We start from the raw sequence: 27,585 nt of genomic DNA on the forward strand, positions 1-27,585 counted from the left end.
TGACTCTATATTGAGATCTCCACAAAATGAAAATAGTCCTCTGACAAGCAAATGTGACAGGCAAATATTCCCTCCATGCTTTCTTTAAAGGTTTCAGATGCAGGGGCTCTGAATACAACTGGAATTGTTTTTCCATGTAAAACTCTATACTGCAATGCATCAACAGCAGCTGACATCCCCCCCACCACCTTATAGTTAAGGTTCTTGTTTATTAGAGAGACCTCCTTTTTGGTTCCACCTGTTCATTGAATTTTTATCCTTTTCGTTCCAAATCTGCTCTCTTGTCAGAGTTGATCCAGGTTTCATGTATTGCCATGACATAGAATGGTTTATTGAAATAAATATTTATTTTGCAGTTTGTACCAGTTTGTTCAAGTCGGTGAAAAAAATGCAGCAGTCCAGACAGATGACAAGTCTGGATTGTAATTGTAACGTTTCCCAGGCTGTGACCTTCTGAGGTCATGTGATGTATCCTTAGCTCCACATGTTCATTTGGTGTGAAATAAAATTTTGCTCCTTAATCCAACCGATGCTCAATAAGTGGTTTAAGCGCTGTTCACCGGTGTGCAATGTAGCCCATTTTAGGAAATACCGTATATTTGATATAATTATATTAATATAAAATTTAGCGAAATATACACTGAAAAAATGTGATTTAGGGTCATTAACTGTAACCGATAGTTATGCCGACATGTTAATCAACCACAGTAGTAATAGACAAGACTCCGAAACTGTTGAGGCGTAATACTATAATAGGACATTCAAAACGCATATGCGGAGAAATTGAGAATGAGCTCTTAAGTTTGAAGGTGGGTGGCCCTGAAAAGGGCCTTTGTTTTGTTTTGTTTGGTCGCTGGATGGAGCTTCAGCCTCCGAAGCCGTACAGAGTGCGTCCCTGCCTCTTGAGAGCGTAGACCACGTCCATGGCGGTGACGGTCTTCCTCTTGGCGTGCTCGGTGTAGGTGACGGCGTCCCGGATGACGTTCTCCAGGAAGACCTTGAGCACGCCGCGGGTCTCCTCGTAGATGAGGCCGGAGATGCGCTTGACTCCGCCGCGGCGGGCCAGGCGGCGGATGGCGGGCTTGGTGATGCCCTGGATGTTATCACGGAGGACTTTGCGGTGGCGCTTGGCGCCTCCTTTGCCCAGACCTTTCCCTCCTTTTCCTCTGCCGCTCATTGTTATTTGTCAGAGTCGAATCGCTGAATGTTCCGCCCAGCGCTGTCACGGTGCTTTACATTTCATCTGAGGACGTGGTGGAAGACAAAGGCGGAGCCTATACTGCTCATCTTTTCTGATTGGCCGCCACTGTTTGCTGTGCCTGACATGGGTTCGCGGCTGGAGTTATTCTGTTGGTTCTTTACACTCTAAGGAAACCTTGATGTTTTTCTTCTCCACTGAACGCTGCTGTTGATAGATTATCGTGTCTCGTCGGTAAAAGAACAACCTCTTTTCACTTTAACCCCATTGGCAGCCTTTCAGAGTGCTGTGTTCGTGCAACTTTAGTGTTGTTTCTGAGCCAATATGGCTAAAACCTCCAAAGGTGGGCCGCGGCCCTGTAGTTGAGACACACTGTAGCTCCTTTCACACTGGCCAAAAAAAACGTTTGAACCCGCTAAAAATTGGCTCCTCAAGGCAGTGTGAAAGGGTTTAATCGGCATTTTGACCCTGCAGTGACGGGTTTTTAAGGCTAGGCTTCTATCAGCTTTTGTGGGAGGGACACGCCAAGGAATTTACGAGATGACGTCACGCAGCGTGGCTACGTTGGACCAACGTCACAAATGTCTGCAGGTAACTGGGGCAATAAATCCTGCCGGAGGAGAGGAGAACCTCTTTCTTGCCTGTGGACTCAGCCTGAGACATTTTTTGTGAAGATGGCCCAGCACTGCCAGGACACTGAAATCAGAGAGCTCCTCATGTTGCCTGCAGAAGAAGAGAAGAAACAATGTGTGTTGATAACAGACCAGAGGAATAGAAGCGGGATGGGACGGGTGGAATGGAAATCCTCTGACCTCTGCCAAAACGGAAATTCTGCCCTGGCCAACCCCGTTACGCTGTCCGACTCCATGTTGGCGTCCACAACCCCCGCGTCGTCCTCAACTTCAAACAACAGCAGAGAGGCTGAGTCGGAGAGGGAAACAGATCACACACAGTTGATCCAGGAAGAGCACACAAAGGGTTTGAGGCCAGCAGATATGGTGACACAGACAGAAAATGTGCCCAAGACCTCGAGGCAGGAAACGAGCGGTAATTTTTCACCCCCATTGTTTTCTGAAATGATGACAAAAAAGCTCTACGTGTGTATGTATTGTTTGTGTCTTGTGATTAGTGTCTTACACAGTTGTTTTTGTTGTCAGGCTCTTCTGTCCCACCCCGAAAACGCAGGAGGACCAGAATTGATCAAGTGTCCACCATGCTTGCTTCTGCCATGGCGGAGCTGAGGCAGATGGACTGGGAGGCAGCCGCGAAGGAGGACTCTCGCGTCCAAGCCTTCATGGAAATCCAGAGACAGATGCTTGAGAGCCAGGAGAGAGTTTTGAGGGAGGATAGAGAGAGCCACCATGTTCTCTTGAACATGCTTCTCTCCAGGCTCTCGGGCCCTGCACCACTGGCTGCCCATTCACAACCGCCCATGCCTCAGTATGGGCCGGGTGGATACGACAACTCCTTTTACCGGGATGGTCCAGCTTGGGCCAGCACACCCACAAAGCCAGACGAGAACCCCACGTACAGGCAGCTGTGACATAGCACGAGTGTAATTGTGTGTGCAGTGTTTTCTTTTTCTGTTTTTTTTTTTTTTTCAGGTGTGTGTTAACTTGCATGTTGTGCAGTGATTGATTAACAAATAAACCTTTTCAAGACACAAGTTGTTGTGCACTTTTACTTAACAAATCCCAGTAAAACACAAATAGAACATGGAAGTTCTATCCTATGCAATAATAGCCCCATTCTCCTCACTAGACAATGTCATTATGAATTTACATGGTCCTCCTATACAACACTCTTACATGGTACACATAGGCAACAATAATCTAGTGATAAACCTGTGTAGAGTATGGAGTATGGGCTTATGTTATTTTGCTTTTGTTTTTTTGTTTTTTGCATAGGAGTCAAAAGGGGACAGTAAACATTCACATCACAAAGTATAAATCCAAGTGTAGGCTTATGTGCCAACATCAGCTAAGAGCACAGATGAAATTTTAAAGGAAATTGGTATTTGGGCATGGTCTCTTCACTTAACTCTGATCACCTGGCTTTGTAGAGGTGCACTGATAAAGTAAATGTCTGTCTATTCTGTCGGCATTCCTGAGTATATTTATAATGAAAAATCAATCATGAACTTCAATGTGTTTATTACTGCTGAAACAAACTAATACAAACTTGTCCATTGAGAGGGGCCAGGTCATGGCTATAATGTGCCATCAAATCGTCAAGCGATTAGTCTGATAGCATGGCTGTGAAATTGCCATCTGCCCTCTTTTCATCAGCGCACGAATTTCGTTCAGTCTGCGTTGAGTCCCAAGACAGTTTGGACATTTTTTTAAGAACAAAAAAAGAACATTGTTGATCACCGTGTCCACGGCAGCCATGCTTTGCGCCATTGTTGACATCTCTGGAGCGGTTGCGCTGATGATGTCATCAAAATGGTTACATCGTCAATGCAGGAAAACGCAGCCAGGCAGCTCCTGCAGGGCTTAAGACCCAGGTCTAGGCAATGGGCAAGGACTCAAATGCCGATTGTTGGCAGGTCGACCCAATAATTGCAGTGGGAAAGGGGTATGTGATAGGGTGACATGATGCCAATTGGATGAATCACTAGATGAACCATACAACACTGCTGCTATCAAAGCAACAATGTTCATTTTCCCCCAAATAACAGAGAAAACCATTATAGGTGATTCACATACATGTGTGGAACACTGTATCCCTACACACTGTATCAAACAAATCATTCTGACAGTAAATACTGAACGGCTTTTCCATTGACAAGTCAGTAGTGTCATTCAGAATAGACTTTGTTTCATTTGAGCTGTGACAGGATATAAGGACACTATTTTTTTGTTTCTTTTTATTTCGAAACAGAATTTCATTCAGACTGCTCAGCAGTAAGCAAAGAATCAGTACAATCCAATATAACACAATACAATATTGAGAAACATTTATATTCGCTAAAAAAGGGAGTGGAATGAAGTAAACCCTATTATCTCCCACCCCTCCTCACTTAACCTCTTTAACTAAAGATATAACAACTTCCATTATTACATAATTATGTTCACAGTACAGTTAATAACACACTTACTTTTTTTATAAACAAAAATCATTCTCCTTAATATATTTTTCAAAAATCATTTCTTTAAGTTGCTTTTTAAATAATTTCCTATTTGGACATTCCTTGAGCTGTCTTCCCAGTTTGTTCCACAATTTCACTCCTTGAAATGAAGGACGTAATCTTTTCCGTTTAATATTTTCACATCTAACTTTAAAATTATGTGTATGTCGTAAATTATACCCTACGGACACTATAGTTTGGTGGACAGCTCTGCCACTGAGAGGACAGTATATGCAGAGTCGTCCAAGAACCAAAGAAAGCTTGGTATTTGTCCATGCTGTTTCATATGTGGAAATAAGTAATTAACTTTATGGTACTAAAAAGTATACTATGCTACCTGCCATTTTTTTGCACTGTTTTCTAACTTTATACTTGTTTATATTCATATTATGACACTTCTATTTTGGAGCAGCTGTAACAATAGATTTTATCTTAGACAGACCCTGAATTTGAGGTCAAAGATTCCACTGCAGTCTGAATGGACAAAATTATGGTACCTTATTCAAACAAATATATCTTAAGAATATTGAAAACTGGCCTAATGACCTGTGCAAGGACAACTCTGAAGTGTTTGGGTTAGAGTTATTGTTAGAGAGACCCCCAAACCCTCAGGCTGAATATGTGGACGACTCAGACAGAAGCAGTAACATGTGAGAGGATGTTGAGATTGAACTGTCAAACTGATGTTATCAACCAACAACGGCATAGTTTTGGCAGATTAGACACAAAGTGGGATGCATAAAGAAAATACTGATTTGATAAATATGTGTATGTGTACAAGAATGTGTAATATTCTGAAGTGTTTAAGGATAGCTGACCTGTTTTATCTATAAAGCCCACTTATGATTTTATTCAATAATATATTTATATATGTATATGTAACAAGCACTTAAAACATACTATAACAGAAAGAGACCCATCTTGTAACGGTTTCTTCAAATGAACAGCGGTTCATGATCAAGCTCCCCAGCATAGAGGCGGAAACCCCAGCTTTACTCATTACCCTCAGCCCGTGAGGTGCATAGACAGGTGGACTGAAACTAATTCAACTCTTTGATTACAACACCATTTAATGTACCAACACTCATTTTCAAACTGAACGCAGACCACTGGACATGATCTTCAGAGAAAGTGGGTGGCTCTTAGAAGAGCCTTTGGGTTTCGACTGCAGCAGCAGAGCGCTTCACTTGGAACTGGTGTACTTGGTGACGGCCTTGGTGCCCTCGGACACGGCGTGCTTGGCCAGCTCGCCAGGCAGCAGCAGACGCACGGCGGTCTGGATCTCCCTGGAAGTGATGGTAGAGCGCTTGTTGTAGTGAGCCAGGCGAGACGCCTCCGAGGCGATGCGCTCGAAGATGTCGTTGACGAACGAGTTCATGATGCTCATGGCCTTGGACGAGATGCCAGTGTCGGGGTGGACCTGCTTCAGCACCTTGTACACGTAGATGGCGTAGCTCTCCTTCCTGGTCCTCCTCTTCTTCTTGCCTCCTTTGCCGGCGGTCTTGCTCACGGCTTTCTTTGAGCCCTTCTTGGGCGCAGACTTTGCGGGTTCAGGCATCCTGACGCTCCGATACTTCACAGCAACGAATGAGATCCTGTCGTCAGAGAGACTGTTCTTATAGAGGCTGCATGTAAAGTAGACTGCGTGGTCTCTCGTCGCTGATTGGTCCAGCTGGTCAGACGGTGGGAAAGGATGGGGGAGGGGGACTCCCTTGTTTCCAGGGGAAACTGATCTTTGTCTGTTAGACTGCGCGCCAGTCGCAAGTGGCGGTTTTCTCTACAACAAATTCAAATAGGATCCATTGAGGCGGAAGGCAACGTGAGCAGAATGAGGATGGATTCAGGGAGATTTTCTGAAAGAGTTCATCAAACAGCAGTGAGTTGGTTCCTCACATCCACTTAAAGCCCACGTATTATCCATATAGCCCAAGAAGTTCCTGAATTTTAAAGAGAAAAACAATTATATGTGAAATTTGAGCCAGTTGTTCATATGCCAATAAGTAAATCAATAGATGTTCAAAATGAACAGGATTAACTGAAATCTGGAGTCAGAATAGGTCAAGACTTATACAATAGTTTAAAAATTGCGTGATGATACAAAACACACTGGTCTTTTGTCAATCGACTCCCAAGAGAAAACGTGTTTATTAAACTCCAGATAAATATATTAGGTACTGACAAAACAATATCCAAGGATACGGCATAGATGAGTCTAATTTCAGTGTGTACATGATTTTTTTTTATTTTATGAATGGCCATGTCAATTTAAGAACTGAAATGCACAGGAAGCTGACCTTTTTTCAAAGTATTGTTCCTCTTGGAATCTTCTGCAACCCTAAGTAGTAATGTATTGACCTTCTTTCACGTTATCTTCGATATGTTTGTAGTTCTTAGAGAACTGAAAGGGGTTTAACACGTTTAAGAACTGCAATGCGCGTGGATGTGCATTTCAGTTGATTTGCGCTGCACAAAAGTTAAAAACAAAGTAAAGTTGAAACGATGCACTTACATTTTGCTGCCCGCAGTCTCTCAGAGAGATTTTCCATGAGCGGAATCAGTGACATGATGATCAGCACCATGGACAGCTCCCAGTCATCCAGCGGAGCTCGCTGATACAAAGCTGCATCTTTCACGGTTGTGTTGACAAAACAACAGATAAGTGTCGCTATTGCTCCGGAGGTAACTTGACTCGAAGAACTGGAGTTCTCATTGAAGTCACTTTAGTGACGAGAGACGCTTTTTTGGAGATCCGGCCCTTTTTGTCCTGTAAGCCGATAAACATTTAAACTGTGCATTACGTGCAATTAACCAACATATTTTGCAAGTCGCGTTAAAAAGCAGCTCTTAGTGCATGTAGTTGGCTCTTAAAAGAGCCGTTGGTGTGGGTTTGAGGCGCAGTCAGCCTGCAGAGAGTTTAAGCTCTCTCTCCGCGGATGCGGCGGGCCAGCTGGATGTCTTTGGGCATGATGGTGACCCTCTTGGCGTGGATGGCGCACAGGTTGGTGTCCTCGAACAGGCCCACCAGGTAAGCCTCGCTGGCCTCCTGCAGGGCCATGACGGCCGAGCTCTGGAAACGCAGATCGGTCTTGAAGTCCTGAGCGATCTCTCGCACCAGGCGCTGGAAGGGCAGCTTGCGGATGAGCAGCTCGGTGGACTTCTGGTAGCGACGGATCTCCCGCAGAGCCACGGTGCCGGGCCTGTAGCGGTGAGGCTTCTTGACTCCGCCAGTGGCCGGGGCGCTCTTGCGGGCGGCCTTGGTGGCCAGCTGCTTCCTGGGAGCTTTGCCTCCGGTGGATTTACGGGCGGTCTGCTTGGTACGAGCCATTTCTGGAGCTGTTTTCTTCACGGATTGAGAAGAGAAGTGCAGACGGAGCGGAGAGTCGCTGCTCTTAAGCAGGAGGAGCAGCGGCGACGCGGTGACGTCTCTTCTTCTCATTGGTCACCAGGAGGAGGAGAAACCCCGCCCACCTGAGAGCGAGCTGCTGATTGGAGGACAGTCTGTCTCCCCCTCTGCTGTGCGATGAGCGCCAAGTTTCACTAAATTAAACTGCGTTCATTATTTTTACCCCAGAGAATTATCTCAGGGCAGAAACTGAAATACACCAAGCTTTTCTGTGGCAACTTCAGAAAAAAAGGAAGAACAATGTTCTGTGATCTGTGACTCTGTAGTGTAAATCATGTTCATAGAAAAAATTTGTTCATTGAGGAAACATATAAATGTTGTTTGGGCCTTTGAAGTTTTCGCCTTGAGTTATTCCTAAATTATATGATGTGGTGATTGAATAGAGTTGAGGAAGGATTACAATGAAACAAAGGGTTTAAATAAATACTTCCTGAAATAACTTCTGGGTGCAGTTTGACTTCCATCTATATAAAAACTACACGAATGCAAGTTGCCCTCATCCTATTTTCTTAGGCCGAACTGTCTTGTAACAGACTTCAAAGAAACTTGGTTAATTGTAAAGATCTATAAAGATAATAAACGTGAGTCCCGTTAAGAGCAGTGTTCAGTTGGCTCGTCATGCTTGTGTGACAGTGTTTGGTGGGGAGGACTGGTGTCTCTAGAGGAGCTGTGGTGGCTCTTAGAAGAGCCTTTGCTGAGGTTGGACGTTGGACAGTGAGAGCTCACTTCTTCTTGGCCGCGGTCTTCTTGGCTTTGGGCTTGACGGCCTTCTTTGCTGGAGCTTTCTTGGCTGCTGGAGCCTTCTTGGCTGCGGGGGCCTTCTTCTTGGGGCTCTTGGCGGGCTTCTTGGGGCTCTTGACTGCCTTCTTGGCCGCGGGCTTCTTGGGCTTTTTGGGAGACTTCTTAGCAGCTACGGTCTTCTTGGCTGCGGCCGCTTTGGGCTTTTTAGCCGCTTTGGGCTTCTTGGCAGCGGCGGCAGGCTTCTTGGCTTTGGGAGCCGTTTTCTTGGCGGGCTTCTTGGCCTTGGGCTCAGCCTTCTTGCTCATCTTGAAGGAGCCGGAGGCCCCGGTGCCCTTGGTCTGGACCAGGGTCCCCTTGGCCACCAGGCCCTTGACGGTGGTCTTGACGCGGGCCTTGTTCTTGTCCACATCGTAGCCTTCGGCAGCCAGGTTTTTCTTGAGGGCGGCCAGCGACACGCCGTTCCGCTCCTTGGAAGCGGCCACAGCTTTGACGATGAGCTCGCTCACGCTGGGGCCGGTCCGAGGCTTCTTCGGGGCGGACTTCTTCTTGGCGGCCTTGGGCTTTGCCGGAGAGGCGGCGGGGGCGGCGGCCGGAGCTTCTTCTGCCATTCTTCCAAAATAACACGCTGGTCAGATTTCGAGTCGCGGAGCAACGGGAGTCCGAGCACAGATGAGAATCTCCGAGCAGCGGGCGGGACTTAAACACACAATGAGAACCGTGGAGACTCAGCCCGGCGCCCGGCTCCGGCGCGCAGGCTGAACAGGCTTCACTTGTGTTTTCTGTCGGGAGAATAAAGAGCTCCAGACGGCTTTGTGAGCATCGCTGAGGGCTGAAAGTGGACGAGTCCACAGCGGACTGCTGTCTCTTCACCTTCAGCTCACATTCTCTTCTCAGGATCTCTGCGATTCGTTCCTGGAGCCTTCAGAAGTCACTCATTCAGTCCGGAGCTCAGCGCTTCACAGCGGCTTTTCTCTCTCTTTCCTGTCACAAAATACATTCGGACACTACAATCATCCACGGAAACACATCCCACAGCTTCAGCACATGTTTGTTCACAGAGTGTGAGTAGAAAGCCTCCACCGCTGATCACCATTTTATAATAAAATTATCATTTTGTCGGAGCAGCAAACACAGTGATGGAGGCGGAAGCAGAGCGCAGCAGCTCCTTTCTGACTTCAGCTGGGAGCACATCTCACTAATACTACTTTAAACTGCTGAAATATAAGATTTCCAGAGGAAAACACTTGAACATGAGACCATAAATAAAACATAGGTCTGTATTTGTGATTTAAGTCATACTTACGGTTTTACTTCGTTGAGAAGATGGAGTTGAGGATTTACAGTCAACTTTAGTTCATTTCTTTCCTTTGACATGTCTTTCACAACATTCCTCTTCTTTTCTATTACTTATAAAACACATTTAAGATTCTGAAGCTTTAATCTTCTAGTAAGTGATGGAATATCCTGATTTTAAACTGGAATTGATAAGTTGCTCAACAAAGGATTTTGCTATATGAAATGCCAGTTTGAATTTCTACTTCATTGTTTTTTTTAGTTTCCTTTTTAAATTTGCTGAAACAAATCTCTTGATTTTATTGACAAAAACATAGAATGTCAAAATTAACTGCACTAAAACCTCAGTTTACTGATCTTGTAGAGTTCAAAATCATTCAAATTATGCATAAAGCAAAACATAGTCTCTTGCTCGGCAACATCCAGTAAAAGCTTTGTGCAAGAGAAGGTTACAATTTTAGAGAAACCAAAAATGAAAGGTTCACAAAGTTCAAGGCTCATTTAAAACATTCTGCATTCCATCCGTGGGTTAGATTGTAAAATAACCTGTGTGAGGATATTAAATATCAAACATGATACAAAGAATTAAGCCTAGGAAGGTATTTAATTCATAAATAGTAATGAGGGACTATTCTTTCGTGAATATATTAAAATTGAAACTTGTACACCTGAATATGTGAAATTGAGTGAGTGTGGTGACATAGAAATACTTTTGACTTATACTAATTCCACTCAATTAAATACTGTCACCTTCCAAAAAAAAAAAAAAAAGAAATAGATCAATGAAAACGGTCAAAGTCATTTTCTGACAAGAATGATTATGATGCTGGACACCTCTGGAAAACTTGCCTAAATTAAAACTTGAAATCATGTAGTTCCACCACTTTGTGTAGCTGTAAATAAAGATGTTCTATTCCATGTTTTGGGTTTTATGAAAAAGCTGGAAGAATGACTGAGGACAAGCTTTTAAGGGCGTTGTCACATTTTATTATTAAACTAGTAACTTACCTTGTGTAGTAACTTCAGTTATTCCAAAATACAGGTGTTCCACTGTATTGGAGAGAATGTGTGTGCATCTTCCCTTTGATTACTTACAATAAAACAGTCTGTGCTGAATGACATTTCAATCAAGTCATGTTACTGACAGAATTTTTAACTTCTCCCTTGCCAAAAAGTCACCCAGAATTATGATTAAAGAATGATTCAACGACATTAAACCAAGTACAGTTCTAAATCATCTCAATCAGGGTAAAAATGAATTGGTGAGTTAAGGTGATGTGGGAGACATGATTGACATGCAGAGAGGGGATCCATGAGGTAGTGAGTGTTTGACTCATCATACTACTTAAGCTTTTTAACACGTAAGGACACCGACTGCTCCTCGTGAGAGGTGGGTGGCTCTTAAAAGAGCCGTTGAGTTTGAAGGTCCTGTAGTCTTGAGGCGTTTACTTGGCCTTGGCCGGCTTCTCGGTCTTCTTGGGCAGCAGCACCGCCTGGATGTTGGGCAGGACGCCGCCCTGAGCGATGGTGACTCCACCCAGCAGCTTGTTGAGCTCCTCGTCGTTGCGCACAGCCAGCTGCAGGTGACGCGGGATGATGCGGGTCTTCTTGTTGTCGCGAGCGGCGTTTCCAGCCAGCTCCAGGATCTCAGCGGTCAGGTACTCTAGCACGGCCGCCAGGTATACGGGGGCTCCGGCTCCCACGCGCTCCGCGTAGTTGCCTTTGCGCAGCAGCCTGTGAACACGGCCCACCGGGAACTGGAGGCCCGCACGGGACGAGCGGGTCTTGGCCTTGGCTCTGGCTTTACCGCCGGTCTTTCCTCTGCCGCTCATTTTCTCTTCTTGTTCTCTGGAGTTGATTCTCTGAGAAAGTGGCGCTTCGTGACCAAGTGTCCTTTATAAGAGGGCAGAGAGCGCGAGGCAGTCCGGGACGCACCAATGAGACGCTTTGAATCAACCGTCCTCCAATCAGCAGCTCAGCCTGCGGAGCGGCTCCACTCAGACCTTCTGACCAATCAGAACAAAGCCCGCCGTGGTTTCTCAAGTGGATTTTAATATGTTCATTCTTTCTTTGTTAAAAAAAAGGCGCGCAGCCTGGAGACCGGTGACAAAGAGAAGCGAATTTATATAATGAAGACTAAAACTAATCTCTTGACAGCTTCACAAGATCATTTGACTGCCTATTGTCATCCATTTCAACACAAAATATATTTTAAATAAACATTTTCTGAAGCGTGTGCAAGTCACAGTCGATCAGGGATATTTCTCTGGGATGAATCAAGCATTCCATGAACCATGAAGATCAGTGGACAAAGTTGAATGAAAGAAATTAGACGCTTTTGTTTGTTAACTGAGTCTTCTCTACAATTTCTCTCGAATTTGAATGTGGGATTTTGAATTTAAATTTGTTTTGAAAAATTTAGAAATATATTAAAGACAAATTATAGATGACAAACAAAACAGAACAGCGTCTGAATAGGAGCAGGGTGAAGTAAAAGTTATAAGAAACCCTGACTGCCCCATTTTTTACTTGTCTGAAACTGAATTAAACAGTGTTTAAATGAGTTTACATACAAAAATAAACATGCAAGCAGCAATCCCCAAATTAAATATATACACATTCATTAATTTCTTCAATGTCCACTCCGAGTTTTCTAAAATAATAGTCAAACAGATAAAATCAGCCCTTCACACAACCCATCCTCAGCCATGTATCTCCCCAAAATGTATTTTTGTATCGTTTTTTAATTATCTTTGAGCATTTTTTACTTCCCTCACCAGACCCATTCAATAAATCCACACCAACAACTGAAACACACATACTTTCCCTTTTTGAACAAACACAATTTCATTTTATAAACAAGTTTTCTTCTGAAGTTATAACCCTCTGTGTTACAAAACAATTTCTGAATTGGTTGTTGCTTTAAATCGATTCTGTGAAACTTTGAATTTGACCAGATCCCAGAGTTTCCCTGCATGTGACTCTATATTGAGATCTCCACAAAATGAAAATAGTGCTCTGACAAGCTTTGACAGGCAAATATTCCCTCCATGCTTTCTTTAAAGGTTTCAGATGCAGGGGCTCTGAATACAGCTGGAATTGTTTTTCCATGTAAAACTCTACTGCAATGCATCAACAGCACCTGACATCCCCCCCACCACCTTATAGTTAAGGTTCTTGTTTATTAGAGAGACCTCCTTTTTGTTCATTGAATTGAATTTTTATCCTTTTCATTCAAAATCTGCTCTCTTGTGAGAGTTGATCCAGGTTTGATGTATTGCTGTGGCATAGAATGGTTTTTTGAAATAAATGTTATTTTACATCTTGGTAGTGGCATTTAAGATTCAGCTGTCAAACTGAGTAATCAACAGTACCTTGTCTGTATTAACATACTGCACATTAATATAGTTGGTTTTTGTTTGTGAAATGTTCACATTACAGCTTCCTTTCTTGTCGCCCAACAAGAGTTTTTAGTGTTCTCGGTAATTCAATCAGACTGATACAGTCAGACAATACTAAACTAATTATATTCTAAGTTCATTGTAGATACTTTCTTTATAACATGCAGCAAGTCATGATTAACTGAAGGTGCTCTTCAGAGGAAGTGGGTGGCTCTTAAAAGAGCCTTTGGGTTTCGACTGCAGCAGCAGAGCGCTTTACTTGGAGCTGGTGTACTTGGTGACGGCCTTGGTGCCCTCGGACACGGCGTGCTTGGCCAGCTCGCCGGGCAGCAGGAGACGCACGGCGGTCTGGATCTCCCTGGAGGAGATGGTGGAGCGCTTGTTGTAGTGAGCCAGGCGAGACGCCTCCGAGGCGATGCGCTCGAAGATGTCGTTGACGAACGAGTTCATGATGCTCATGGCCTTGGACGAGATGCCGGTGTCGGGGTGGACCTGCTTCAGTACCTTGTACACGTAGATGGCGTAGCTCTCCTTCCTGGTCTTTCTCCTCTTCTTCCCTCCTTTGCCGGCGGTCTTGCTCACGGCTTTCTTGGAGCCCTTCTTGGGCGCGGGTTTGGATGGTTCAGGCATTTTCTCTCTCTCTCTCCTCACAGCAGAATGCGGATCCCGCTGGAGCGGTCCTCTTTATACAGGCTGCATGGAGATGCTGCTGCGCTGTCCCCTGGCTGTGATTGGTTCCAGTCCTCGCTGCTTGAAGGGTGGGGGTCGAGCTACTGAGGGGAACTGGTCTGACCGTCAGACTGCGCGCCAACTGCAGTCATTTGTGCAAAGAAGCGGGAAAATCAGTTAACGCCGGCTAAAAGAAACATTTATAAGAGTAATATTGATGTTTGTGAAGCTTCAGTGGACTGACTGTGAACTAAGCAGGTGTCTGAAGTCAGGAGGGAGCTGGGATCTGGGTTGGGGTTTTCATTCTGTTCACATTTTGAGAAAAACTGGAATCTAATAAAGGCACAGACAGAAGAGGATGAGTTCAACATGATCACATCATGTGGAAAGGAGTTCAACCTGTTAGTGACCAACTCTGAAGAGTCTGACTGCAGGTCATTTACTATGATTAAATACATTTACTGCACCTGGACAAATTGGAATTGTGCTTTCAAACACTGATGTGGATTAAAGACCAGTTATTCAATCTTTATTAGACTAAACTGATTTGATATTTGTTGAAGTTCACACATGTATGAGATCAGAAGGTGAAATGTGAGTGTGTGTTTGTATCAGACAGACTGGTCAAATATCCTGGACTCTGCCTATTAGAATCAGCTCCATGCCAAAGTGAATCAATACATACGACTGAAAAACCAGCGGTTGGATGAACTTCACTCATGTACCGAGTAAGATTTTTAAAAACAGTAAATATTGATCAGTTGAAATGCGTTACCTTCTATAAATTGCAGTCAGATATTGTATGCTCAGTTTTGGAACACATAATCATTTGTGCTTGATTATGACAAGTTCACTGCTCAAGCTTGATTGAGAGGAATCAAATTTTATACCTGAGGTTAGTGAGATGTCTTTATCAAACTTTTACTGTTTATTTTAATTAGATGGAGATATCCCCACCTGTTCCTGACCTAGCGTCGGTTCTACACGGATGCTTTCATGGTATCACTTTTGATGTAATCCTAACCCAAAGTGGACTTCAGTCGAACTGATATTACGGCTTAAAATTAGAATGAGCTCTTCAGTGAGAAAGTGGGCGGCCCTGAAAAGGGCCTTTGTTTTGTTTGGTCGCTGGATGGAGCTTCAGCCTCCGAAGCCGTACAGAGTGCGTCCCTGCCTCTTGAGAGCGTAGACCACGTCCATGGCGGTGACGGTCTTCCTCTTGGCGTGCTCGGTGTAGGTGACGGCGTCCCGGATGACGTTCTCCAGGAAGACCTTGAGCACGCCGCGGGTCTCCTCGTAGATGAGGCCGGAGATGCGCTTGACTCCGCCGCGGCGGGCCAGGCGGCGGATGGCGGGCTTGGTGATGCCCTGGATGTTATCACGGAGGACTTTGCGGTGGCGCTTGGCGCCTCCTTTGCCCAGACCTTTCCCTCCCTTTCCTCTGCCGCTCATTGTTATTTGTCAGTCGAATCGCTGAATGTTCCGTCCAGCGCAGTCACGGTGCTTTACATTCCATCTGAGGACGTGGTGGAAGACAAAGGCGGAGCCTGTACTGCTCATCTTTTCTGATTGGCCGCCACTGTTTGCTGTGCCTTACATGGGTTCGCGGCTGGAGTTATTCTGTTGGTTCTTTACACTCTAAGGAAACGTTGATGGTTTTCTTCTCCACTGAACGCTGCTGTTGATAGATTATCGTGTCTCCTCGGTAAAAGAACAACCTCTTTTCCCTTTAACCCCACTGGCAGCCTTTCAGAGCAATATGTTTGTGCAACTTTAATGCTGTTTGAGCCAATATGGCTAAAACCTCCTGGCCAATGGTGGGCCGCGGCCCTGTGGTTGAGACACACTGTGATAGGGTAACATGATGCCATGGGATGAATCACTAGATGAACAATAGACACAGCTGTTATCACAGCAACAATGTGCATTTTCCCCCAAATAACAGAGAAAAGGTTTGTAGGTGAATCACATACGTGTGTGGAACACTGTATCCCTACACACTGGATCAAACAAACCATTCCTCATTCCCAACGGCTGCTCCACCTCTGCTGACGCGCTGGCCTTCACTGTGGAGGAGGTGCGTGTGGAGCTGAGGAGGCTCCATGGACGGAAAGCTGCAGGGCCTTATGGGATATCACCATGGCTGCTGAGGGAGTGTGCGTCAGAGTTGGCTGTGCCTCTCCAAACCATCTTCAATCGGAGTCTTCAGACTGGAAGTGTCCCTGCGCTGTGGAAGACCTCATGCCTTGTCCCAGTGCCCAGGGGGGCCAGGCCTGCAGGGATGAAGGACTACAGACCAGTGGCCCTGACATCCGTGGTGATGAAGACTTTTGAGAGGCTGCTGCTCCGGCTGATCAAACCTCAATGGAGGGGGCGCTGGACCCCCTTCAGTCGGCCTATCAGGACGGCATGGGAGTGGACGATGAGGTCTTGTTTATGGTCCAGCGGGCGCTCTCCTTTCTGGAGGGAGCTGGAGGCTATGTGAGGTTGATGTTTTTTGACTTTACAAGCGCCTTCGATACCATCCAGCCTCAGCTACTGAAGGGGAAGCTTGAGAGGAGGGAAGGGAACCTCTCTTTGTTTGCTGGATCCACAACTACCTGACTCTGAGGTCACAATATGTCCGGCTCGGGGGGTGTGCATCTGGGACCCTGATGAGCAACACTGGTGGGATGCAGGGGACTGTACTATCTCCCTTTCTCTTCACACTGTACACTGCTGACTCTGCTCATAGATCTGCTGCGTGTCGTGTGCAGAAGTATTCAGATGACACTACAATTGTCGCATGTGTGAAGGGTAGGGATGAAAGAGTACAGGGAGCTCATCGCGGGGTTCACCACCTGGAGCAGGGACAATGGTCTTATTCTGAACTCCTCTAAGATGAAGGAGTTGATCATTGACTTTGGCAGGAAGCCTCTCATCAACCTGTCATCATCAACGGAGAGAGTATCGAAGTTGTTCACACCTACAAATACTTGGGTGTGCACCTTGACCACAGACTGGACTGGTCAGAGCAGGCTCGGGCCCTGTATAAGAAAGGTCAGAGCAGGCTGTTTTTCCTGAGGAGACTTAAATCCTTTGACGTGTGTGGTGACATGCTGTACATTTTCTACCAGGCTGTTGTTGCAAGTGCTGTTTTCTTTGTGGTTGTCTGTTGGGGTGGCGGTATGACAAAAAGAGACAGCAATCGGCTGGACAGACTGATCAGGAAGTGTGCATCTGTGATGGGGAGGAAGGTGGACTCTGCTGGAGCAGTCCTGGAGAGGAGGATGAGGCTCTTATGCAGAGTATCTGGAGAAACCCCAAACATCCACTGCACAACAGTCGCAGCTCAGAAGAGTGACCGGAGTAACAGGCTCCTGTCACTGCGCTGCAGAACTGAGCGCTTGAAGAGCGCTCAGCAATCAGGCTGTATAACAGATGTGCCTGAGTCGAACTGAGTACACTATCAGCACTTTATTGTACTGTTGTTATTTATTTATTTGCGTGCGAATGATTTGTGTGTGCTGCTGGACACCTGAATTTCTCCCTTGGGAGATTAATACAGTTTTTATCTGTCTATCTTATCTATCATTCTGACAGTAAATACTGAACGGCTTTTCCATTGACAACTAAGACAGTCAGGTCGTTCAGAATTAAATATTGTTTGATTTCAGTTGTAACAAGATATATGGACACTATTGTTTGATAGCGTATTCTTTCTTTTCAGTGGCAAAGCTGTCAACCAGAGTATTCCAAGAGCCAAAGAAAGCTCAGTACATTTGACCATGTCTTTTAATATGTGAAAATCAACAATGATAAAGATCCTGAATGTTTTACCATTAATGGTATGGAATGAATGAATGAATAATGCAATTGTAAAGGGCCTTTCATTGTCCAGAAAAGGTCTATGAAAAACATTGTTATTGTTGTTGTTATTATTATTGAATGCTAAACACAGATTTGCACCTTCATGCCACTCCGCAGTGCCTTCCACAGGTATTCCTCCACCCATCATGATATAGCCCACCACACACAGCTGGCTGTCCTGCCGGGGATGACACCTTTCACTATTTCGTTGAATGGCCACACTACAACACACCTGTGTCCCCTCACTCTCCCATGGTGCCCTTCACTCACCTGTTGAGTCTCCACTTTCTTTGAACCCACCATGCCTCTGCACCACCACAGCCCTCTGATCAGCAGTGATGAGGCCCACCTGCTTTGCCTTCTTTTTTTTTTTTTTGGGGGGGGGGGATGTTTTCAGTTTGCAGTTTATTTCTAAACATCAAAGTTTTGTGGAAAAGCTCCTTTGATCTGGCTGTCTTTACCAAGTATCACTGGGCACCGTCAGTATGTGCGATGCTGTCTTAACATAAAGATATTCTTTGTGTGAGAACATTAATACACATGAATCTTTCAGAAAGATGAGCAAAGCTGTGATGGAAGCAACAAATTACAAGTACCTCACTGTCGTCAAGTACATTTGTCCAATACTTGAAGAGGGATTTTTTTTTCAGGCATGTAAAAGTAGTCCACTTCTTTTAAAAATCAACAGTTGCTGAGTAGAGACAGAATCTCACTTTATTTTCCAAACTTTTCATAGCACTAATTAATTTGACTTGAGAGCCTTACTCCGGACATGTCAAAAGTAATTGAACAATGACAAAAAGAAAAACAGACTTCCAGTTACATAAACAATGTAGGGAGCAAGGATGGATCTCTTATTATTTTCATTTGTTCAGGATTTGACATTTTCTGCTCTCTTTGTTGCCCATTTCGTTTATTGGTGTCAGCCACGTTAATTGGGTAGCTGGCCCTTTAAGAACGGGCACCGCCGTACTTCCGGTTCGCTTGGCTGTGAGCTGCAAGAGGTAGACGTTTCACCAGCTGTGGAGTCGCACGGTTTCTTACCGTGTCCTTTTTGTGTTTTGTTCATCATCCCGTGGATCTTGTGACAATTGTGGAATAAACATTGCTTTTGTTTTTCAACTATACAACGGCTGTGACAGTGGATGATTACAACTAACTTGGGGGGAGATGCGTACGCCAGGACAACCAGCATGTCACAGTTTAGTCAGAAACAAACAATATGAGAGAGTCATCACCATGTGCGCCCAAGTCTTTCACATGAATGAAAAGGAATAATAAGAAGAAACACTTATTTAATCCTACCCCTTCACATCATTGCTGTTATCTTAAAGCTCGTGTCTGGAGTTTTGAAAGAGAGAGGTTTTTTTTTTTTAATCCAACATCTCGAGGCTCCGCCCTCCCTCTGCTTTCATGAGCGACCAAACCACGCCCCTTTAATTGTGCACGCTATTATCCGTCAGGTGAAAATGAGAGCCTCCGCATCCTCCATGTTGAGCTGTTTACGGTGGATGTTCAGCAGACAGTGGATATATCCAAGGTGAGCGGTCCGGCTGCTGCGGAGCTAACTCTCCTCTGCACACTTTGATTGACAACACGAGAATGCGGAAGCTCGAAATCTATTGGCTGAAGCTGACCAGCGTTTATTCGGATAACATGGGGGTCTATGAGACGAAGGTGGAGCTCAAAAATAAATTTTTAGATTGCTTTATGCTAATATTGTAGTATCGAACTAGACTGACACATTTAAGCTCTGTTGAACTCTGTTGAATACATAAGTTAGAAATGAATGGAAACTCCGGACACGAGCTTTAAAGGGCCTGTATCCTGCTTTTTTAGCTCGTCCAAATCCTAGAAATGGCATTAACATGGTAATAGTTTATTTTTGGCACTAAGGAAAAGTCATTTTGTGTGAAATAAAAGATTTTCTGGGGCTAATTCTGAAACCCGGAAGAGAAAACGCTCTGTTTCACTGAAAATCCCGCCTCTCCCTCTGTGGACTTTGACTGACAGCTACTTCAACCAATCAGCGCTTCAAAACAAATACGCTAGCTAGCTTTAGCTCTTTAGCTCTAACTTCTTTACACACAAAGACACGCGAAAACGTCTTTTCCTGTTAGAAACTCACCAAGCGCAGACCCTTCAGAATCTTGCTCTTGTTTGACTGTTGCTTTCAGACGATGGTTAAAGTTTATCCTCGAAATCGGAGATACAAAAAGCAGCAACGCTGATTGCCGAGGGCCTGCGGGAGGGGGGCTCAGGGGAGCCATCTTCACCGTGTGACATGAACATGGGAAACAGAGCGTTTTCACGGGTGCGGGAGGGGCTGCCTCTCCGAGCAGCAGAAACACCAGGAAAGCTCCAACACGCAGGCACGAAGGAAAAAAATGTTTTGGGGGTGTTTTTGATTTGATTTGATTTATTTGGATCCCCATTAGCATGGCAATGCCAAAGCTATTCTTCCTGGGGTCCATACAACATCTTCACAATGTGTCAAAGCAGCCACATTATCTACAAAACAATCCATATACAAATTCCAAAAACAAAAACACAAAAAACTACATAACACAACAACAAACAATACAAGACCGCTCCCAGGTCAGCAGAGATACACAACATTCACATATCATATCTATGTAGATCCACACATATTATGCACATTGGTCACACAAAAACTCAAATCTCTTTTGCCCTTTCATCTTACACTTAAACACCCTTGAAGCAAAAACCCTGATGTAACAATTAAAATTCAAATCAGATTTGACAGTCACCCATTCATTTACTGTTTATGCCAGGAACCATATCCGTTTCAAAGGTGCAATTTTAAGTAATACTTGTAATTCCAGTTGACCCATATTAAGTCTCTATTATACACAGATGTTTTTTGACCAACTTCTTGAAAATTATTTTGCTGTTTTCTTGTGTAATATTTTCTGGTAGTTTATTCCATTCTTGCATAGCTCTATACATAATCATTCATTTAACTGTATTTGTTTTTGATTTAGGTAATGTAAAATTTCCTCTGGTAGCATGTCTGGTTGCATAGCTATGTGTAACTGAACTAAAATATACATTTTTATACAAGATTGATGGGGTTTTTTTGTGATTAAAATGTTTCTAAAGAAAACCAGTAACGAATACAATAATCTTTCCTTTACCAATAACCAGTCCAAACACTTGTGCATAGCTATGATATTTGTTCTGTAACCACAATGCAAAGCTATTCTTGCTGCTCCATTTTGTACAATTTGCAACTTTTTTATATTTTCTTGTGACGTACTAGACCAGATTACTGGACAGTAGTCTAGAACTGATAATACTAGAGATTGCAAGACTAGTTTAATTACACTTAGTGACATGAAAGCTGCACACCTTTTCACAACAGAAACAGCACTTCCCATCTTGGATACCATCTTATCAATATGTCTAGTCCATGATAATCTATTATCTAACACAACACCAAGTAATTTTGTTTCTTGTACTTGTTTTACAGGCACATTATTTATAAAAAGATTCAATTCAGGCTGTTCTTGTAAAGTATATGTTGTACCAAATATAATACTGTTTGTCTTCAATACATTAAGTATCAACTTATTTTTCCTTATCCATTCCACCACAGATAGCAATTCCTGCTGTAGGGACGTATTTAGCTCTGAGCATTTAGGAGCCGACAACCAAATTGTAGAGTCATCTGCATACATTGATACAGTAGCCTTATCTAGTACTAGTGGTAAATCATTTGTATAGATTGTATATAATAACGGCCCCAAACAACTCCCTTGAGGCACTCCACAGCTGACCTCCCTCTCATCAGAGTAACTGCCGTTGAAAAAAACCTGTTGTTTTCTATTTGTTAAATAACTTTCCAACCATAACATTGATGACTGTGAAAACCCAGAACATTCTAACTTTTTAATCAATATTTCATGGTCAATAATATCAAAAGCAGCTGTAAAGTCCAGCATAACTGCTCCTACTAATTTCTTTTGTTCTATATCCATTAACCAATCATCTGCCATCTGAGCTAGGGCAGTCGCTGTGGAGTGGCCTTTCCTGTATGCATGTTGGTAATCCGTGGTTAAATTATTTAAGGAAAAATAAGTTCTAATTTGCTCACAGACCACAGTCTCCATTATTTTACTTAACACAGGCAGTAGACTTTTTGGTGAGTACATAACTATATAACAAGGTTAAAACATACAAAAAGTGAATTTTGCATGATACAGCCCCTTTAATGTATATTGTCATAACTTTCAGTTCATTAGAATACTATAATATCAACACTTAAAACACACTCCTCACTTAAATATCACCATGAACAAACAATCCTCAAGTCATCATTGAACTGTGAAGCTTGCCTGAATCAACTATTTGAATTTTAAATTGAACTTTATTTCAAACGTATCAATACAGTTAAACCATGAATAATTTGAAAACAGAATTTGAAGAAAAGAAATACCCGAAATACACAAAAGAAAACAACATCCAAATACGAGATAAGTCCTCTTGTTATACATGTCCGAAAGAAAGTAGGAAGGCGTCAAAAGCTTATTGAATCCCACTGGCATTCCATCTTTGTCGATTCGATAATTTCAGTGGATCAATGAACCAAAAGTCAACAGTTAAAGGTGTAATACAGGATTTTCTATTTGCTTTGATTTCTGGGTGGATCACCTAAATAATTGGTGGGTCTGTTTGTCAATCATTCTGATGAGCTGCTTTCATAAGGCGGTTCTACATGCTTGCGCCCAATAAGCTTCTCCCTTTTGCACGTGTGCATTCAGAGTGTTTATGTAGCCGGTGAGCTTCTGAGCTAGTACTTACCGATGGCGAGTCTGACATCATGAAACTGGAACTGTTTTGGAAAACAAGTTTTATGTATGAGCGAGGCCAATCGCAGAAACTGTAAACAGAGCCGTGCACACCCGGAGAAGAGGAGATCGCGCTCGCACGATTCCGCGTTTCCTGGGAGAAGCAGGAGAGCCGGGCGGATGGTCTGGCGCAGAGGTCTCCAACCCTGTTCCTGGGGAGCCCCTATCCAGCATGTTTTTGTTCTTTCTCTGTTTCAACACACCTGCTGGCATCAACAGGCTCATTCCTGGGCTTTGCTCTTTGCTTGGCGATTAGAGAATAAATAGATTCAGGTGTGTTAACTGACTCCATTAATCCAGGGTTTGGACTAGCTAAAAAAGCATGATACAGCCCCTTTAACATTCTTGCTCCTTTTTATTTAACCAATCTGTTTTTAAGGTATGGCCTACTGTGTGTCCCAAAAGCCATAACCAAGACCCACAGTGAGGCCGCCTTTTGCCACTACGGCCCCCGCCTGTGGAACAGCCTGCTGGAGAACCTCTTGACCGCAGAGACTGTCCACATATTTAAAGGAAAATTAAAAACACATTTTTAATCAGGATTTTTGCTGACCTTTTTCATTTTCTTACTTAGTTATTTCATAATGTAGGTGCTTTGTATCTTTTTAAATGCATTTTATTTATTGTACTTCAAGCATTATACATTCCTGTCTTCTCTTTTATATATATATATATATATATATATATATATATATATATATATATATATATATATATATATATATATATAATTTTTTTTTTTTTTACCCCAGTGTTTCCTCAGAGGGGTCCTTCACACTGGGGACTACCTCAGGTTTGCTGCTGGCAGTGCTGCACGGGTCCCTTTGGCCCCGGTTGGTTGGAGGGTGCCCCACTCTGATGTGGGCTGACCCTTGTCTGCCGGCACCCTCAGTGGTCCTGGCCTGTGACTCCTCCCGGTGTGAATGGCCCCAATGGTAGCATCTTCTCTGATCCAAAGTGCAATGCCATGCCTCCCTAATGTAACTCCTGTGAGTGTGCATATGTGTGCACGTGTGTGTGGTGTGTAAATATGTATATATTGTGGGTGAGAGGGATGGATTTATTTTGTAATGTTTTTCTTCTTTTTAAATGTTGTAAAGCACTTTGTGTTGCTTTTATGTTTGAAATATGCTTCATAAATTAAGATTGATTTGATTTGATTTGATTTGACAAACATTAATAACAAAGGATTCACAACACCACAGCAGTAAATCTTAACACTACTGACATAGGCAACCATGCATCCAAAACTTCATCTCCATTCTGTGAACACATGAGCAGAATACAGCAGCAGCTGACAATAGTGCAAGGTGCTCAATCCATCCCCTGGGAGCAGTTTGGGGTTCAGTGACACTCAGGGTCACTTCAGCACATGGACAGGGGGAGTTGGAGAATTGAACCAACCAAATGAGCAATGCTTTTGCACTGTTATAAAATTTAATTAGTCAGAAACTGATGACATAACTGTTTCATTTCTTGATTTCTTGTCGTTCACTTGTTTCCATGGGAAACTACTACTGAAAAAACTTCTGAAACTTTACAATGAGATGCTAATATGTAACATTAACAAATATTCAAAAGTAGTTCCGATTATTTGAATCTGGAGTCAGAAAAGGTCAGGAGTTGAAGAATCATCTCAAAATAGAGTAAGAAAAAATACAAAATTGTTTTTTTTCTCAATCCACATCCAAGAGAAAATGTTCAACTAGCTGTAAAATATTTATTCAATGATGAAAACATTAAAAGATGCTGAGTCTTAGAGTTTATGTTCACAAATTTCCATTTCATTCATGGTAATGATAATTTAACAATTAAACTGGACATTAAGGTGATTATTTTTAAGACTATTGTTCTTTGTCGAATCTTTTCTAACCCTCAAAATTAAAAATATTCATCCATCAATGATCCATCCATCCATTTTCCACCACTTATCCGGACCGGGTTGCAGGGTCAGCAGTTAAGCAGAGATGCCGAGACTTCCCTGTCTCCAGACACTTCCTCCAGCTCTTCCTCCCAGAAATTAAAAATATAAACCGATAAATTGCATGTATGTTTCCACACTACCCTCTGTCGTGTTTTAATTTTTTAAGAAATGAAAATGCTTTGAAACATATTTATCACATGCAGTTGATATGCAAATTCTAAGGTCTGTATTTACAAAAAATTCATTATAAATGCATACATTGAAACTAACCACCTTCTGACAGTTGTCTCGTTACTCAACATGAGTTGCTGATCAGAAATATTGGCATCAGTTAAAATTCACGGGCCTCCACGAAACAGCGAAAGACCAACTTTCCATGAGCGAAACCAGAGACATGAAGATCAGGACCATGGACAGCTCCCAGTCATCCAGCGGAGCGCGCTGATACAAAGCTGCGTTTTTAACGGTTGTCTTGACACAAACAACAGTTCAGGTTGGCGACTGTGCAGCCACCAGGTGACGCTATTGCTCCAGACGTAGCAAGATCCGTAAACAAGCTGTTTTTGTGTCGGATGGACTTTGACAACTTTGCGTTTCCTGTGCATCCAGCCACTTACTTATTCATGTTGATAGACACGTCAGCACAGTTCGTTGATTAAACTAGCACACCCGAGTGTGACAAGTCACGTGGGGACGCAGCTCTTAGTGCGTGTGGTTGGCTCTTAAAAGAGCCGTTGTTGCGTTTTGTGGCGCAGGCAGCCAGTACAGTTTAAGCTCTCTCTCCGCGGATGCGGCGGGCCAGCTGGATGTCTTTGGGCATGATGGTGACCCTCTTGGCGTGGATTGCGCACAGGTTGGTGTCCTCGAACAGGCCCACCAGGTAAGCCTCGCTAGCCTCCTGCAGGGCCATGACGGCCGAGCTCTGGAAGCGCAGGTCGGTCTTGAAGTCCTGAGCGATCTCTCGCACCAGGCGCTGGAAAGGCAGCTTGCGGATGAGCAGCTCGGTGGACTTCTGGTAGCGACGGATCTCCCGCAGAGCCACGGTGCCGGGCCTGTAGCGGTGAGGCTTCTTGACTCCGCCGGTGGCCGGGGCGCTCTTGCGGGCGGCCTTGGTGGCCAGCTGCTTCCTGGGAGCTTTGCCTCCGGTGGATTTACGCGCGGTCTGCTTGGTACGAGCCATTTCTGGAGCTGTTTTCTTCACGGATTGAGAAGAGAAGTGCAGATGGAGCGGAGAGTCGCTGCTCTTAAGCAGGAGGAGCAGCGGCGACGCGGTGACGTCTCGTCTTCTCATTGGTCACAAGGAGGAGGAGAAGCCCCGCCCACCTGAGAGCGAGCTGCTGATTGGAGGACAGTCTGTCTCCCCCTCTGCTGTGCGATGAGCGCCAAGTTTCACTAAATTAAACTGCGTTCATTATTTTTACCCCAGAGAATTATCTCAGGGCAGAAACTGAAATACACCAAGCTTTTCTGTGGCAACTTCAGAAAAAAAGGAAGAACAATGTTCTGTGATCTGTGACTCTGTAGTGTAAATCATGTTCATAGAAAAAATGTGTTCATTGAGGAAACATATAAATGTTGATTGGGCCTTTGAAGTTTTCGCCTTGAGTTATTCCTAAATTATATGATGTGGTGATTGAATAGAGTTGAGGAAGGATTACAATGAAACAAAGGGTATAAATAAATAATTCCTGAAATAACTTCTGGGTGCAGTTTGACTTCCATCTATATAAAAACTACACGAATGCAAGTTGCCCTTTCTTATCCTATTTTCTTAGGTCGAACTGTCTTGTAACAGACTTGGAAGAAACTTGTTTAATTGTAAAGATCTATAAAGATAATAAACGTGAGTCCCGTTCAGAGAAGTGTTCAGTTGGCTCGTCATGCTTGTGTGACAGTGTTTGGCGGGGAGGACTGGTGTCTGTAGAGGAGCTGTGGTGGCTCTTAGAAGAGCCTTTGCTGAGGTTGGACGTTGGACAGTGAGAGCTCACTTCTTCTTGGCCGCGGTCTTCTTGGCTTTGGGCTTGACGGCCTTCTTTGCTGGAGCTTTCTTGGCTGCTGGAGCCTTCTTGGCTGCGGGGGCCTTCTTCTTGGGGCTCTTGGCGGGCTTCTTGGGGCTCTTGACTGCCTTCTTGGCCGCGGGCTTCTTGGGCTTCTTGGGAGACTTCTTAGCAGCTGCGGTCTTCTTGGCTGCGGCCGCTTTGGGCTTTTTAGCCGCTTTGGGCTTCTTGGCGGCGGCGGCGGGCTTCTTGGCTTTGGCAGCCGCTTTCTTGGCGGGCTTCTTGGCCTTGGGCTCAGCCTTCTTGCTCATCTTGAAGGAGCCGGAGGCCCCGGTGCCCTTGGTCTGGACCAGGGTCCCCTTGGCCACCAGGCCCTTGACGGTGGTCTTGACGCGGGCCTTGTTCTTGTCCACATCGTAGCCTTCGGCAGCCAGGCTCTTCTTGAGGGCGGCCAGCGACACGCCGTTCCGCTCCTTGGAAGCGGCCACAGCTTTGACGATGAGCTCGCTCACGCTGGGGCCGGTCCGAGGCTTCTTCGGGGCGGACTTCTTCTTGGCGGCCTTGGGCTTTGCCGGAGAGGCGGCGGGGGCGGCGGCTGGAGCTTCTTCTGCCATTCTTCCAAAATAACACGCTGGTCAGATTTCGAGTCGCGGAGCAACGAGAGTCCGAGCACAGATGAGAATCTCCGAGCAGCGGGCGGGACTTAAACACACCATGAGAACCGTGGAGACTCAGCCCGGCGCCCGGCTCCGGCGCGCAGGCTGAACAGGCTTCACTTGTGTTTTCTGTCGGGAGAATAAAGAGCTCCAGACGGCTTTGTGAGCATCGCTGAGGGCTGAAAGTGGACGAGTCCACAGCGGACTGCTGTCTCTTCACCTTCAGCTCACATTCTCTTCTCAGGATCTCTGCGATTCGTTCCTGGAGCCTTCAGAAGTCACTCATTCAGTCCGGAGCTCAGCGCTTCGCAGCGGCTTTTCTCTCTCTTTCCTGTCAGAAAATACATTCGGACACTACAATCATCCACGGAAACACATCCCACAGCTTCAGCACATGTTTGTTCATAGAGTGTGAGTAGAAAGCCTCCACCGCTGATCACCACTTTATGATAA

The 27,585-nt window shown here is 44.4% G+C and overlaps 6 protein-coding genes and 1 pseudogene across 6 annotated transcripts; all 7 read right to left on the minus strand.

Moving 5' to 3' along the window:
- Positions 1 to 864: 864 nt before the first annotated feature.
- LOC115389956 (histone H3-like) lies at positions 865 to 7,664 on the minus strand (annotated as a pseudogene).
- LOC115389934 (histone H2B 1/2-like) lies at positions 5,454 to 5,893 on the minus strand. Its single transcript, XM_030093523.1, has one exon. It carries the CDS (start codon positions 5,884 to 5,886, stop codon positions 5,512 to 5,514), a length of 375 nt encoding a protein of 124 aa, XP_029949383.1. The 5' UTR covers positions 5,887 to 5,893; the 3' UTR covers positions 5,454 to 5,511.
- On the minus strand, positions 5,528 to 13,796 carry LOC115389937 (histone H2B 1/2-like). Its single transcript, XM_030093525.1, has 2 exons — positions 13,405 to 13,796; positions 5,528 to 5,550 (listed from the first exon to the last, which is right to left on the minus strand). The coding sequence occupies exon 1, from the start codon at positions 13,794 to 13,796 to the stop codon at positions 13,422 to 13,424; it is 375 nt and encodes a 124-aa protein (XP_029949385.1). The 3' UTR covers positions 5,528 to 5,550; positions 13,405 to 13,421.
- On the minus strand, positions 8,454 to 9,113 carry LOC115389951 (histone H1-like). Its single transcript, XM_030093541.1, has one exon. The coding sequence runs from the start codon at positions 9,078 to 9,080 to the stop codon at positions 8,454 to 8,456; it is 627 nt and encodes a 208-aa protein (XP_029949401.1). The 5' UTR covers positions 9,081 to 9,113.
- LOC115389932 (histone H2A) lies at positions 11,211 to 11,615 on the minus strand. The gene has a single exon (XM_030093521.1). The coding sequence runs from the start codon at positions 11,595 to 11,597 to the stop codon at positions 11,211 to 11,213; it is 387 nt and encodes a 128-aa protein (XP_029949381.1). The 5' UTR covers positions 11,598 to 11,615.
- A 1,129-nt stretch (positions 13,797 to 14,925) lies between the features above and the next one.
- Positions 14,926 to 25,659, minus strand: LOC115389496 (histone H3-like). The gene is made up of 2 exons (XM_030092895.1): positions 25,255 to 25,659; positions 14,926 to 15,290 (listed from the first exon to the last, which is right to left on the minus strand). The coding sequence occupies exons 1-2, from the start codon at positions 25,657 to 25,659 to the stop codon at positions 14,976 to 14,978; spliced, it is 720 nt and encodes a 239-aa protein (XP_029948755.1). The 3' UTR covers positions 14,926 to 14,975.
- Positions 25,660 to 26,463: 804 nt separating this feature from the next.
- Positions 26,464 to 27,132, minus strand: LOC115391077 (histone H1-like). The gene has a single exon (XM_030095174.1). It carries the CDS (start codon positions 27,088 to 27,090, stop codon positions 26,464 to 26,466), a length of 627 nt encoding a protein of 208 aa, XP_029951034.1. The 5' UTR covers positions 27,091 to 27,132.
- Positions 27,133 to 27,585: the final 453 nt, after the last annotated feature.

The sequence above is a fragment of the Salarias fasciatus genome, chromosome 6 (genome assembly GCF_902148845.1).
Source record: "Salarias fasciatus chromosome 6, fSalaFa1.1, whole genome shotgun sequence".
In the NCBI taxonomy this organism is placed as follows: domain Eukaryota; kingdom Metazoa; phylum Chordata; class Actinopteri; order Blenniiformes; family Blenniidae; genus Salarias; species Salarias fasciatus.

Excerpts from the sequence above, each read along its gene's own strand:
- LOC115389934 (XM_030093523.1), bottom strand. The coding sequence starts at position 5,886 with ATGCCTGAACCCGCAAAGTCTGCGCCCAAGAAGGGCTCAAAGAAAGCC.
- LOC115389951 (XM_030093541.1), bottom strand. The coding sequence starts at position 9,080 with ATGGCAGAAGAAGCTCCGGCCGCCGCCCCCGCCGCCTCTCCGGCAAAG.
- LOC115389932 (XM_030093521.1), bottom strand. The coding sequence starts at position 11,597 with ATGAGCGGCAGAGGAAAGACCGGCGGTAAAGCCAGAGCCAAGGCCAAG.
- LOC115389937 (XM_030093525.1), bottom strand. The coding sequence starts at position 13,796 with ATGCCTGAACCATCCAAACCCGCGCCCAAGAAGGGCTCCAAGAAAGCC.
- LOC115389496 (XM_030092895.1), bottom strand. The coding sequence starts at position 25,659 with ATGGCTCGTACCAAGCAGACCGCGCGTAAATCCACCGGAGGCAAAGCT. Across the intron at positions 15,291-25,254 it reads GCCGCATCCGCGGAGAGAGA|ACAATGAGCGGCAGAGGAAA; the intron begins GCTTAAACTGTA and ends GACTGACAAATA.
- LOC115391077 (XM_030095174.1), bottom strand. The coding sequence starts at position 27,090 with ATGGCAGAAGAAGCTCCAGCCGCCGCCCCCGCCGCCTCTCCGGCAAAG.